Here is a 14,150-nt window from a genome sequence, read left to right on the forward strand (position 1 = left end):
GCTTTACCTTAACATACGGTCGTGTATGCTAGGTTTTGCTTATGAGTTACCGTCATAGACCGTAAGGTGGACTGAGCTTCTTATCCAAACAATACTCCCTCCCTACGGCGCGAAAGAGAGATTACGTCAAAGCTAGCTTCCCTCCAACCGAACAAGCTAACCATTCTTCTTAAGGGTAACCAACGTTATGGACGAGGTAGTGGTAGTCTGTTTTGCCTTTGTAGTGTTTATGTGGATTACACAGAAGCTACAATATCGGCACAGGATATATGTTATATGAAGTTATGGTATTTCAAAAAAATCCTAGAATGAATGGACTTCTATGGGAGTTAGCAGAGAGGTGGTCCCTCCCATAGACATAATATACATAGACGCCGCATTGGCTGCTGGAAACGAGAAAAAGACTTAATAAGTCATATTCCATAACACTGACTTAGATTACAACTGACACAAAAGGGCTATTGTAGAAATAAATCATACTAGATTTGGCTGGCGAATTTTACACAAGTGGCACAGACTGTAGCCTATATTATTGGGCAATCGCTAGCTGCTACTTGTAGCCTAAAGCGTGTTGGTAGCTTCACTATTTTCTGAATAAAGTAACTTTTCAATAGCTTAACTTCTTTATTTATCAAGTGGCTTAGCCACACAAGCTACACTTTTCTTGTCATGTGTAATTGGCACAATTTAAAGTAGCTTCCTATGTAGAGAACTAGCCTACTGCTGTGTTTGTGTTAATAATACATTTGACTGGGTGGTAGTATTGTGTAGTGTTTTATTCATAGCAGAGTAACTGATAGTTTAGCTCACTACAATGTCTAAGTAGCTTGCCCAACACTGTATTATTCACATGTCATTTACCCTAACAAGAATAAGATGCCTCTCAAATTCCTTTATTCATTTTATTCATTTATTTATTTTATATCTCCCCAGAACAACTGCCTTGCTCAAGGAGACTGTGAATGAACTGAATAGTCTCCTCACATCCCTGGAACTGAGGAAGGTGCAGCTCTTCATTGCAGTATTGGAGGGCATCTGCTACACTGTGACTGAATATTTGATTTATGAGCTCCACCTTCATCACCTGCATTCACCACTCTGTGTCCCATTTCCCCATCGTCTGGTTGACTCGGTCCCTTTTAGGGAGTTTACCCAGTTTCACTATGTACTGCTATCTTATTTGCCCACCTGCTGTCTGGAAGCACTTTTTTCTTAGCCAAAGTGTACCCAAGCAATTTTAGCAAGGTGGGAACATACAAAAAAATTACATGCACCAGTTATCGAAATCATAGAACCAACTGCATGACAGTAACCTCTGTCTCACTGGAGCCTGTGAAGACACTCCCACTCATTCTTTTACTGATTGCAAATGAACGGGGCTGATCTTAGCAGTTTCTAAAATGTTTCTTAATTCTTATTTATTTAATCTCTTCATTGGGGCTGAAAGCTTTCTGTGAACTGTAAATAACAGATGCTGTTGATGAACCCATTGACACTGTACAAGTGACAAGTCACCTTTTGTCTTGAATTGATGAAGTTACACTTACTATGCCAAACCAATGTCTGTTTTTTTAAGGATCAGAAACAAACCTACAAACTTGCACTTTACAATATTTATGGAACTTGTCTAACAAATGCTGTTGATATTGAACCCAGTTACTCCATTTCATTTACTTATGCCACACCAATGTCTGTTCATCAAACTTTATTTTTGATGGCACTGAACTGAAAATGTTAATGGATTTTTTTCTGTCAATTTAACCCATTAAAACTTGTATCAAACCAGTTTCTGTCTATGCTGTCAAACATGGATTAGTTATGTTCCCATTGTTTATATTGATGTCATCACTTTATAATATATCATATATGAGAATATTCTATTACTATTAAGCCCACTATGAATATTAAAATACACACAACCATGTTTCCTGTATACAGCTTTTCTACTGGAAGGTTTACAACTTATTCTGTCAATTTACCCAAGTTTGTCACTAAACCACATAGGCCTACTTGGAATACCCTCAGATGTCTGAATGGCACTGATCTCACTTAAATGTTTATAGAACCTTTCTGTGAATAATGCTGTTGATGGAACTTTTTCTGTCAACTGTGAACTATATTTAACTTATTAAACTTGTATCAAACTAGTTTTGTCTATGCTGTCAAACATGGATTATGTTCCCAGTTTTGATATCGGACGTCAGGTCACTTTATATCATATATCAGAATATTCTATTACTGTTAAACCCACTATGAATATTAAAATACGCTAAATCATGTGTCCTGTATCATAGCTACATGTATGACCTTTGCAGCAAAAAACGAAAGGAGAATCTGTTCGGTATTCAGTGAGATATGATTAATTAAGCGCTGACAGCTCATCTCACAGGCCAAACAGTGGTCCCTCCAGCCTATGTCGATTCTTCTACTTCCGGGAATTCGCCTGCCCCCTTGGGTAATAGAGCTGGTAAGTCCCGCCCTTTCCGCTGGACCTCTAGATTGAAAAATCGTCAATGCAAGTGAATGTGAGAAAATAATTATTTTCTGGTCCCGTTTGATTTGTGCTATGAATGTGAACATATGTCGTCTGTGAATCTTTAATATAATTTTTCATGTTACGAGTTTGACAGTATATTATATGATTCTTCGGCTATCAGTTGTGGAAAAGACATAACGAGAAAGACTACATGTCGCCTGTGACGTGAGCTAGCTCTAATCGCTAACATTAACTGAGATGCTAGTTTTTGTAATGGCAGGAATAAACACACATGGTAACAAAAATATTTGAAACATGTCTAGCTTCACTCAACACATTAACACTACGATACAGTGTGATTGTAAAGTTGTATGGTTCACTGTGTTCAAAGTCGATCTTAATAACCCACTAGTTTCCCATAAAGTTGTTATGGGAAACTAGTGATCTGTCGTCTAGCGGAAAGTTGTAGTCCACAAAGTGCTCTCACACAAAGTTTAACCGCATCAAACTTCTACCCGCTCAATTGTAGCATTCTTTACACGAAAATTTATATTAAAAATTCACAGACAACATATGTTCACATTCATGGCACAAATCAAACGGGACCAGAAAATAATTAAAAAAATAATTAAAATAATTAAAATTTCTCACATTCACTTGCATTGACGATTTTTCAATCTAGAGGTCCAGCGGAAAGGGCGGGACTTACCAGCTCTATTCGGACGTACTGGGCAGCCATCTTGCCTGTCCTTTGACCCCGGATGTTTACATGTGATGCCGACACACATGACGCACGCCGTGAAAAACTACAGTAACCGAAAGAACTAAAGAACTACAGAGCCCAGTCCTCCTATCTTTAGTGTTGTTATAGCGATACTACGATTGAATATAATTGGAGATATCCTGCGCATCGAGAATGGCACTCGACATTGCCGTCGTATATCATCGCGAAAGCAGCTGTTTATGCATTTCTGTAGGAGCTGGGGAAGACATTTGTATGCCCCCGTTAAATTCTCCCCCACTGTTGAACTTGCTTAACGCTAGCTAACCGCACTAAAGATACAACAAAAACCACACGTTACTTGACAGAACAAAATCATCTGATAATCAAACGAGTTTGAAGAATAACGTAGAGCTGTTTGCACAACAACTACACTATACAACTAGTTGAACAGCTTAGCATAGGCTATCGTGAATCTCTTTGGACAAAAGCATCTGCCAAACAAACATCTCAACCCTTTGACTGAAAACTTTAGTTCAGGTGATACAGGTAGCTGCTTGATGTAATAGTTGACAGCTACAGTTTAAGAACAAGTTAACCAAGAACAGGATCAGCCCTAATCGAAAATCACATGTTATAGGACAATTATTTGTCTTGGCTTTAATCATATGAAGGCAGTTGGCTACTTTTCCCACAGCTCTCTCTCCAACAAACTCCCTGGACATTACTTTCAAACTGAGCTAGTTCAGACAAAGACCACTGCCTATGCTCATTTAAACAATTGAGCAAATTCTTGCAGTCGTTTTTAAATAAATTTGAAACAGATTCAAAAACATCTTATTTAAAAAAAAAAAAGCATCACAGTAGAAAAGGAATGGTCACATTTATATATCAATGTTTATTATATAAACATAAAATGGGCACGCACAGTAGGGATGTAAAGGTAAACCTATTCATACCTTACCATTTAGGTACAGGATGTTCAATACAGATGCAAATGCAGTCTTTAAAGGAGAATTCCGGTGTGATATTGACCTAAAGTGTATTGAAACATGATACCGAGTGTGAGCATTATGTCTCATAGCCCATCTCGGCTTGTCCCCTGCACTCCAAAAAAATCTGGCTTAGTTAGCCGATGCTACCAACAGCTTTCTCAATAGTGGTGCTTCGCATCGGGCTAGCCATGCAAATAAATCACTGTTTTACACCCATTTACGAGGCTCAATGTATCTCCACACTTCATTGGTAGACTTCCGAGGGCCCTGACATTTAAAAACGAGACATTGAGAACTTTGAAAAAGCACTGGTAGTTTACTTACAAGACAATTTATACAGACAGTACCTTCACGAAGTTTAGCGTTTGCAGCCATCTTGAATTTAGTCACGATAAGTCGAGCAATGAGTAGGAATGAACAGGTATGATAAGGGATCAGATTCCAAAAATAATTCAGTGGAAATGCATGGATTCCAGTTGCTGCTAAGAAACTGGAATCCATGCATTTCCACTGAATTATTTTTGGAATCTGATCCCTTATCATACCTGTTGGGTGTAAAACAGTGATTTATTTGCATGGCTAGCCCGATGCCGAAGCACCACTATTGAAAAAGCTGTTGGTAGCATCGGCTAACTAGCGCCAGATTTTGGAGTGCAGGGGACAAGCCGAGATGGGCTATGAGACAGACGTACTACAACTATTCTCCTTACTATATTTGACCTACATTTTAATCTGTTCCCTGTTCAATTTTAAATATTATTATGTTGTTTTGTATTTATGTGTCGCTTTGGACAAAGGCGTCTGCTAAATCCATAACCATAACCATCTAGTTCAGTCATTTCAACTATATTAAACCTCATCATGTTGGTTGCCAATTAGCACATCATCTGTTTTAACAATATATTTCACACCATATGTTTTGCATTTTCATGCACTGGTAATTCCCTGGAATTGCGTTTTCTAGTTGTTGTTGTTACTGGTGCGTGGCTCTTCCCTTGTCAGCCCAGTCCTGTGCCACTATCACTGTAACAAACGGGACAGTGGCACAAGCGGTAGGCGAGTGTGGCACGAGCGTGGACAATGGCGTCTGTATAGTAACGTTAGCCTACAGTAGGAGTTTTTGCTCCAACTGATAATCGATTTCAGGTTTCAGTTCATTTAGTTTTCAGTAATTTTACATTTCGTATTGGTGCTCTTGGTCTAATAATTTTGATTGCTTTGTCTGCCAAATAATTTGTCAAATACATATAGCGAAGTCTGCATGGAAGAGACTGACGTGTCAAGAGGGCATTGCCTTTCATTAGGTCAGTGATCTTTGTAAGTACTGTAGGACAAATATCTTTTTTTGGATAACTGAAAAGTGTAGTCAGGTTAATAGGGCATAGGTCACTCTGAAAGTAATCCCTAACAAAATTATTCTTCATGTTATTGTTATTGTTGTAAGGCTGACACCAGACATAATTTCACTGCATTTCTTACTTCCAGTAACTATATGCATGTGACAATAAACTTCCTTGTATCCTTGTTGTTATAGTTTTTGTGTGGACTTGTGGCACCCCCAGCCTTGCAAATGGTTGGCTGTGTATATAGCCTATGTAAAACTCTTGCTAGCCTCTTGCTGGAGATGGCCTCTTGCTTAGGTTTCTGCTACTTACTTAATGTGTTGTCCCAAGTATACACTAAGTGTTACCTGCTCTGTTCTCTCCCTCCATTCTCCATGTTGCCTGTTCTGCTTATCCAGGGCCAAGGATGCAGAGGACAAGAAGGGTGTGCTATATATGACTGGAATGGACAGATAAGATCATTTTTTATGATTGAGGTCCACACAATGGGGCCCTTACACAAAGGAAGTTGTGTTGATCCAGCATCTTCCACACCTCCCATAACACTCCTGACTCCAGCCAAATGTGTTGCATCCTCCTTACCAGATAGATAGATAGATACTTTATTGATCCCCAAGGGCAAATTCAAGAATGTCACCATGTCCCTCTTATAGGTGTACAGAGTATATGGAGAGCTGTCCATCCCTTCATAGTGTCTTTTGTGTAGTTCACACACAATTGTTGTTCAAACTTTAGAAACTGAAATATTTTTATTTTTTGGAAACCTAAATGAGTGTCAGACCTCCTTTTTATGTTGCAGTGTCACCATACCTTTCTCCCAGTCTTTTTTGCATTTGTTCCTGTTCTTGTTTTAAACACACATTGAAAACTTAATAAAAAAAAACATATTAGTCATCCTTTTCATGCTGTAGTCTCACCAGCCGGCTGAAATATAAGTTATAAGTATTTTATTGAAACAGTTGATTGCTTATTGAGTTACAAGTGTGTTATTGAAACAGTGGGTGTCTTGCAGTATTGATCAAACTTTCACATTTAAGTTGTTATTGATTCTTATTTAGCCTGTGTTTTTGACATGTTTATGGCTAGTCTTAAAATGTTAACTACCAGCCACCTTTAAACTATTTTTCATTGATCAAACTTTTAAAATTTAAGCTGTTAGGCTACTGAATGCTATTTATATATTTGATAGACGTTTATTGCTAGTCTTAGGCTACAATGATCAAAGCTGTGTGGTAGATCTTTATCTCACCAAACGAACTGAAAAGGACACTGGATCTAATGTCCACACACAAAAAGGATACAAAATGCATAGCCTACGTTTTGACAATGTAAGTAAAGTATATGTAGCGTGATACAGGCAAATGTAGGAATTCAATAACATGTCCAGCAAGGAAACAAACGTTCAATGTTAGAACTACCAACATAGCAGATCGATGTTGCAGACCAATTATACTCGCAATATGTAGGCTAATTGACACTATAATATAAGCATACTAACACGTAATAACACTCGTTTTTGTTTTGTTGTAATGTTTCCCGTTCAATAACGCACTTGCTGCTGTCTATCCCATTGAAATAACACTACACGCGAAGAGCTGTTTGGAACTGTTGAAGCGTACGTGAACCACGTGACCGCGTGCGGCGGCGACTTCAAAGAGTGTCGCAACTCTGTTTTTCTATGGCTCTGAGTGTAGTGTGTGAGGGGCACAGAAATTCTGATTGGTGAGCTTCACAGTCGGTTGGGGGTGCTGTTCTTCTTATGCACCAAGCATGCTCACCAATCAGGGGTGGCACAAAAGACAAATTTGGAATACTGAACTGAAGCAAATCATTGAAATTCAGAAATTATATCGCAAATCGCAGTATCCGACTTTCTTTGTGAATGAATAATGTATGGTAAATAAATAAATGTTCTTCCTTAAAATACAGGGGGCATAGTGTGCACCCCTATAAATTCCCATAGAGGCAGGCATATTTTTTTTTTTAAAGATCAGTTATTTCATGGATCCAGAATACTATGCATCCTGATAAAGTTATCTTGGTCTTTTGAATTAAAATAGCCCCACATCATCACATACCCTTCACCATACCTAGAGATTAGCATGGGGTACTTTCGATAAGACCATCTCTCAATGCAAATCAAACCAGCTATTAGGCTATAACTGAAATAAGGCCATGCAATCACTAGATATGGTGAAGGGTATGTGATGATGTGGGGCTATTTCAACATTTTAAAGGGTGGATACTTATCCCCCCTGTATTTTAAGGAAGGATATTTATTTATTCATTACATGTATTATTCATTCACAAAGAAAATTGGTGTCCTTTGGATTTTCCCTATTTTCTTTTGTTAAATAAGGCATTAAGATCAATTTCCAAAAGATGATTTTTTTATTCCTCTTTTTAGTCAACTTTAGCATGTGTAAACTTATGAGCAAAACTGTACGCATTTGTTTAGTTCATTCATAACAAAATACATGTCCTTGTCTTTAAACACCATCAATGCAGCCACTGGTTGTGTTAAATGACACTTCTTTATCTGTTGTCATAAAATCCGCTCTATGCCGGATAAGATTGGTTCCTAGGTTTTTGGTGATTCATAAACTGACAAAGGACCTTCAGATGGACCTGCAAAGCAAGTTATGTTATAATATGCTAACACGTTTGTCTGGGTTCAACTAGGCAAGATACTTGGCCTAACAGGTAGACATTTTGGACAAACAACTGACAATCATTTTTCATTCAAACAATTTAATGTTAATCAAATGGATAAATACATTTTCAGTGTTTTCACTAATTCTGTGTTCTAGTAGTATGCCTAGGCTCTCCCTGCAACAAACAACACTTTTTTTTTGGCAAAGTTGCCAACTGGAAAATCTGAAAGGCAGAATGACAGCTCATCCCATGCAAAACTTGCCTCACAAACAGAACCGGATCACCCACACAAAAAATCTTGTGAAGCTTGTTGAGCAACGTAAGAACTGGGATTTACCCCCATGGCATTTTCAACATTCTGATTATCTTTAGAATAGTTTTGAATGCAATGGCGGGTTTGAGGAAAGTCTATTAGACCGCTCTGCTTGTGGGAAGACAAAAGGAAGTAGGCTAGCCTGCTCCGTCAAAAAATGTCAATAAGGGTTATGTTCTGGGCCAGCATGACCACCAAAGTTAGTGTGTTGCTGTGACAGAATAGGCTCACAGAGTGACTGAGTCGCCCCTGTGTTGTTTGAATACATTGTTTGAAGGTAAAACACATACATAGCCTTAATTAGTGTTTCTTCACAATACTGAGGAATAGGCCTAACAAAAAAATCCGTCATGTGAAACTCCCATGTGGTTCAGACTAGGCCTATTCATCATAGGTCACCACATTTTTGGGAAAGTGTCACAGATCTGCTTGAGCTTTAGAATCACAAAAATGCTGGAGGCCTCGTTTTCATTACACAGAGACAACAGCTTTTCAACAATGCATTTCAAACATCCCTGTAGGTCACGCAAATCTCTGTCGCTTGGAGAAATCCCAGAATCATCTTCAGCCATACGCAAACAAATGTTCTTCAGGTCAATGCTGTCCTAAGAGAGTAGAGGGAAAGGCAAGAATGAGACCAACAGCGGAACATGACTCAACCGGTCACTTCTCTAATAGTAGGCCTATATTGGGTACGTACCTTTGGAAATATGAATAGTTTATGTGACACGTACATATCCTCCTCTGCCGCAATGATCTGGGAGAGAATGTCCATTAAGCGCGAGAGCACGCTTTTGCGCGCCCTTTCAGCGATTGTCAAAACCCTTCGAGGTGCAAGAGTTTGCGCCGAGATGCCGTGGCACACCCGGGTGATCAGTGGACTCATCTCCACGTTGCCTTCGCGAGCGGATGAAGTTATCCTTTCGCCTTGGGTGTTGTTACGAGAGCGCACCTGATGCAGGAGAGCCAAGGCTTCCAGCTGCCACGCGCGATACCGGCCATGCATCCTGCACCCAACTTGAACAAGAGACGCACACTTTAGTGACTCACTTGAAAGCGTATATGGCTCAGATCTACCGGTGAAAGGGCTGTGCATTGTGAGTTGAGACGTACCCAATTGACTTCTAAACAACACCTTAACTGTCTGGGTGTGGTTAGCCTTCAGTTTCAATTGTTAACAAACATGACTGAGCTGACATTGCCTCAATATGTCAAACTTAAGAAGTTTCATAAACGTGAACCCCACCATAAACAAACGACTACATGACAAGATGATGAGAAAAGACAGCAGATTCTGAGACGTGCAAAATGATGAAACTGAAGATGAAGATAAAACTGGGTGGCGCACGCTCAATTTTCAATCAATCTTAGGACTTGGTAAGTGGTCAGATGGGGGCTGGGAAAGTCACAAATTCAGATGTTAGCAGTGATTGAGAGAGTGTGACAGTCAGTAATAGGGTCCTTGGTAGTGAGACCTCATGCATAATAAAAGGTCCTGTTCATACCTCTTTAAGGCCCATTGATTTTGTAAACACTGTAACAGGTCTGTTCTGGGAAAAGTAGCCAGATCGCCAGTTGGCCAAAACTCTACAGTTGATTAAAAGGAGAGGTTATATTTTGTCAAATTTGGTTGCGCCAAAGAGACGTTGGCAAACATGCAAAAGGTAAGCCTGACGAGCCAGACCCACATCAAGATGTAGGGTCTGGGAACTAGGCACTGTTATGTTCTCCTAATTGTATTGTTGCATATCCAACACCTTAGGTGGCGCTACAGAGACAATCAGCCTACAGATTACCTTCAAGTGACCGGTTGTAGGTGCATGAAGAAAGACTCAGTAAAGTTCATGAAATGAGTTAAGAATAAGAACATCGCAAATTGGCGACGAGGATGGCTGTGTCCAGGGGCGCCGCTAGGGTTGTAGGCTATTCCATAGTACGCACCATGGCCCAGGGCGCCCCCCCCCCCCCAAAAAAAAAAAAAAAGAAAGAATGGTGGATACCCTACACGTACTGTAGAGGTGTTTCAAGCTTTTTAAAAGTTATGGGATGAGGGAGATTTCACCCCGGGAATTTTTTTTTATTCTGGCTGCTAAACACACCATTTTCACGCAATTTGGGTGGGACAGAAATACCTTTACAAAGCGCAGCTCTGGCCATATCGGCTCTGGCTCACATGACGTGAACATTGCATTAAATGCATTATCGCTTCACTACCCATCGCTTCACTAACACGCGAACAAGGGAAAGAAAAGAAAAAAGAAACCAATAAGTTTATGTCGCAATTTGCGATAGGCCTAGGTCTAGAGAAAAGATAGCTATGGTAACCTAACGATAATGATTTGCTTACACTGCTGTTTGGTTGTCCCAAACTTTGAGATGATCCATAGGCTACTCCGCATTAACTGAATCTTATCAATCTTGAAACCCGAACTGATGTTCCAAACAGCGTGACTGTAGGATGTAATGCCTAATCTCACTGCCTTCGGCATAACTGCTAGAACAGTGCTCCTATTACTGTGAAACACCTGAAAATATAATAAGCTGCTGTTTACTTTTCATGACGAGCACTACGCTTGAATGATTTATGACTGAATGGAACGTTGCGTTTTTAAGCGCCAGAACTGCTTATCATGTCGTGACAAAGTTTACACCAATCATCTTCTAATGTATCCTTATGTTGAGATGTCCATTCTCTTTGCCCTAAACATCATTTGTGCCCGAAGCATGTTTCAATAAAGACAGTACACAAGATATTTTTATTGTTGTAATATTTAATAATTTCACGAATAAAGCGTTGAAAAATTGTACGCACAGTGCGTACTGGATTACGGCTGGACACGCCACTGGCTGTGTCTACAACTCCATTACCTCCCACTTACTTACAATGTCCGGGAGAACCTGCAATTCCGTTTGGAACATGGCTCAAAATGTTCGAAAACTACCTACTCGTGATAGACGCTGAGGGAGCGAAATGGCCTGATCCCCGCGTGCGTGCTACATTGCTACACTGCATAGGAACCGAAGGACAGATGATTTTCTACACCTTCTCAGATACCGGTAGTACATACAAACAGGCTGATACTGCCCTTACTGCTTATTTTATGCCTAAAGTAAACGTCATTGCTGAAAGACATAAGTTATAGCCTAGAAATCTAGACGCACCCTAGCGGCAGTAAATACGAACAACTTTCCATTTGTTCACTTGCTTTACTGAACGATAGCAGTGAAATGACAATAATCAAACATGTCATGAGCAGCTAAAAGTGCTGGTATGTTTACATCTAAAACAAAGTCATTAACTTCCTGTTTCGCTATGTGCAACAACATAAAGGACCGTAGTGCAATATTCCCTATCTCCCCCTGAGCCTTTAACACTCTAACACAAAGGCTGATTAAAGAAAAACAGCATGAAATGAAAGGTTGTATGCACTATGCACCATCAAAACGAGCATAAAGTCCAACATGAACACGATTCCCATAGAACCCATTAAAGACTACCCCATAGCAAAGTCCCTATGCCAGGCAGGCACACCGGCCTTCCTGGTGGACCGGCGCAAGTCCGTCGCCGGCGACACGTCGGGCGCCGGTGGGAGAGGGGCCACAGAGGCTGGCGGCGGCGTATGAAGGCCGCCCTGGGCCGGCGCCACTGGTACGATAGCGGTGGGCTGTGTCCCACTGCAATCACTAGATATGGTATGTGATGATGTGGGGCTATTTCAACATTTTAAAGGGTGGATACTTATCCCCCCTGTATTTTAAGGAAGGACATTTATTTATTCATTACATGTATTATTCATTCACAAAGAAAATTGGTGTCCTTTGGATTTTCCCTATTTTCTTTTGTTAATTAAGGCATTAAGATCAATTTCCAAAAGATGATTTTTTTATTCCTCTTTTTAGTCAACTTTAGCATGGGTGTGTAAACTTATGAGCAAAACTGTACGCATTTGTTTAGTCCATTCATAACAAAATACATGTCCTTGTCTTTAAACACCATCAATGCAGCCACTGGTTGTGTTAAATGACACTTCTTTATCTGTTGTCATAAAATCCGCTCTATGCCGGATAAGATTGGTTCCTAGGTTTTTGGTGATTCATAAACTGACAAAGGACCTTCAGATGGACCTGCAAAGCAAGTTATGTTATAATATGCTAACACGTTTGTCTGGGTTCAACTAGGCAAGACACTTGGCCTAACAGGTAGACATTTTGGACATGACGCATTCATTCAAACAACTTACAAGTGATAATCTCAGTGTTTTCTTGTGTGTAGGCCTATTTAATGTAATTTAATGTTAATCAAATGGAAATTAAATACATTTTCCCCACAACATTTTCACTAATTCTGTGTTCTAGTAGTATGTTCCAACAATTTAACTTTTATGGGCTCTCCTGCAACAAACAACACTTTTTTTTGGCAAAGTTGCCAACTGGAAAATCTGAAAGGCAGAATGACAGCTCATCCCATGCAAAACTTGCCTCACAAACAGAACCGGATCACCCACACAAAAAATCTTGTGAAGCTTGTTGAGCAACGTAAGAACTGGGATTTACCCCCATGGCATGCATTTTCAACATTCTGATTATCTTTAGAATAGTTTTGAATGCAATGGCGGGTTCGAGGAAAGTCTATTAGACCGCTCTGCTTGTTGGAAGACAAAAGGAAGTAGGCTAGTCTGCTCCGTCGAAAAATGTCAATAAGGGTTATGTTCTGGGCCAGCATGACCACCAAAGTTAGTGTGTTGCTGTGACAGAATAGGCTCACAGAGTGACTGAGTCGCCCCTGTGTTGTTTGAATACATTGTTTGAAGGTAAAACACATACATAGCCTTAATTAGTGTTTCTTCACAATACTGAGGAATAGGCCTAACAAAAAAATCCGTCATGTGAGACTCCCATGTGGTTCAGACTAGGCCTATTCATCATAGGTCACCACATTTTTGGGAAAGTGTCACAGATCTGCTTGAGCTTTAGAATCACAAAAATGCTGGAGGCCTCGTTTTCATTACACAGAGACAACAGCTTTTCAACAATGCATTTCAAACATCCCTGTAGGTCACGCAAATCTCTGTCGCTTGGAGAAATCCCAGAATCATCTTCAGCCATACGCAAACAAATGTTCTTCAGGTCAATGCTGTCCTAAGAGAGTAGAGGGAAAGGCAAGAATGAGACCAACAGCGGAACATGACTCAACCGGTCACTTCTCTAATAGTAGGCCTATATTGGGTACGTACCTTTGGAAATATGAATAGTTTATGTGACACGTACATATCCTCCTCTGCCGCAATGATCTGGGAGAGAATGTCCATTAAGCGTGAGAGCACGCTTTTGCGCGCCCTTTCAGCGATTGTCAAAACCCAGAGGATTTTCTACACCTTCTCAGATACCGGTAGTACATACAAACAGGCTGTTACTGCCCTTACTGCTTATTTTATGCCTAAAGTAAACGTCATTGCTGAAAGACATAAGTTATAGCCTAGAAATCTAGACGCACCCTAGCGGCAGTAAATAAGAACAACTTTCCATTTGTTCACTTGCTTTACTGAATGATAGCAGTGAAATGACAATAATCAAACATGTCATGAGCAGCTAAAAGTGCTGGTATGTTTACATCTAAAACAAAGTCATTAACTTCCTGTTTCGCTAT

General features: G+C 39.9%; 1 protein-coding gene across 1 annotated transcript; it reads right to left on the reverse strand.

The window, feature by feature from the left end:
* Positions 1 to 8,412: 8,412 nt before the first annotated feature.
* Positions 8,413 to 9,531, reverse strand: dleu7 (deleted in lymphocytic leukemia 7). The gene is made up of 2 exons (XM_048235455.1): positions 9,204 to 9,531; positions 8,413 to 9,108 (listed from the first exon to the last, which is right to left on the reverse strand). Exons 1-2 carry the CDS (start codon positions 9,507 to 9,509, stop codon positions 8,899 to 8,901), a joined length of 516 nt encoding a protein of 171 aa, XP_048091412.1. The 5' UTR covers positions 9,510 to 9,531; the 3' UTR covers positions 8,413 to 8,898.
* Positions 9,532 to 14,150: the final 4,619 nt, after the last annotated feature.

This window comes from Alosa alosa, chromosome 23 (assembly GCF_017589495.1).
Source record: "Alosa alosa isolate M-15738 ecotype Scorff River chromosome 23, AALO_Geno_1.1, whole genome shotgun sequence".
Taxonomy (NCBI): Eukaryota; Metazoa; Chordata; class Actinopteri; order Clupeiformes; family Clupeidae; genus Alosa; species Alosa alosa.

Bases quoted from the DNA above. Each gene is read 5' to 3' on its own strand.
- dleu7 (XM_048235455.1), bottom strand. From the start codon at position 9,509: ATGCATGGCCGGTATCGCGCGTGGCAGCTGGAAGCCTTGGCTCTCCTG. The intron at 9,109-9,203 runs GTACGTACCCAA...CTACTCTCTTAG, and splicing joins AACTATTCATATTTCCAAAG to GACAGCATTGACCTGAAGAA.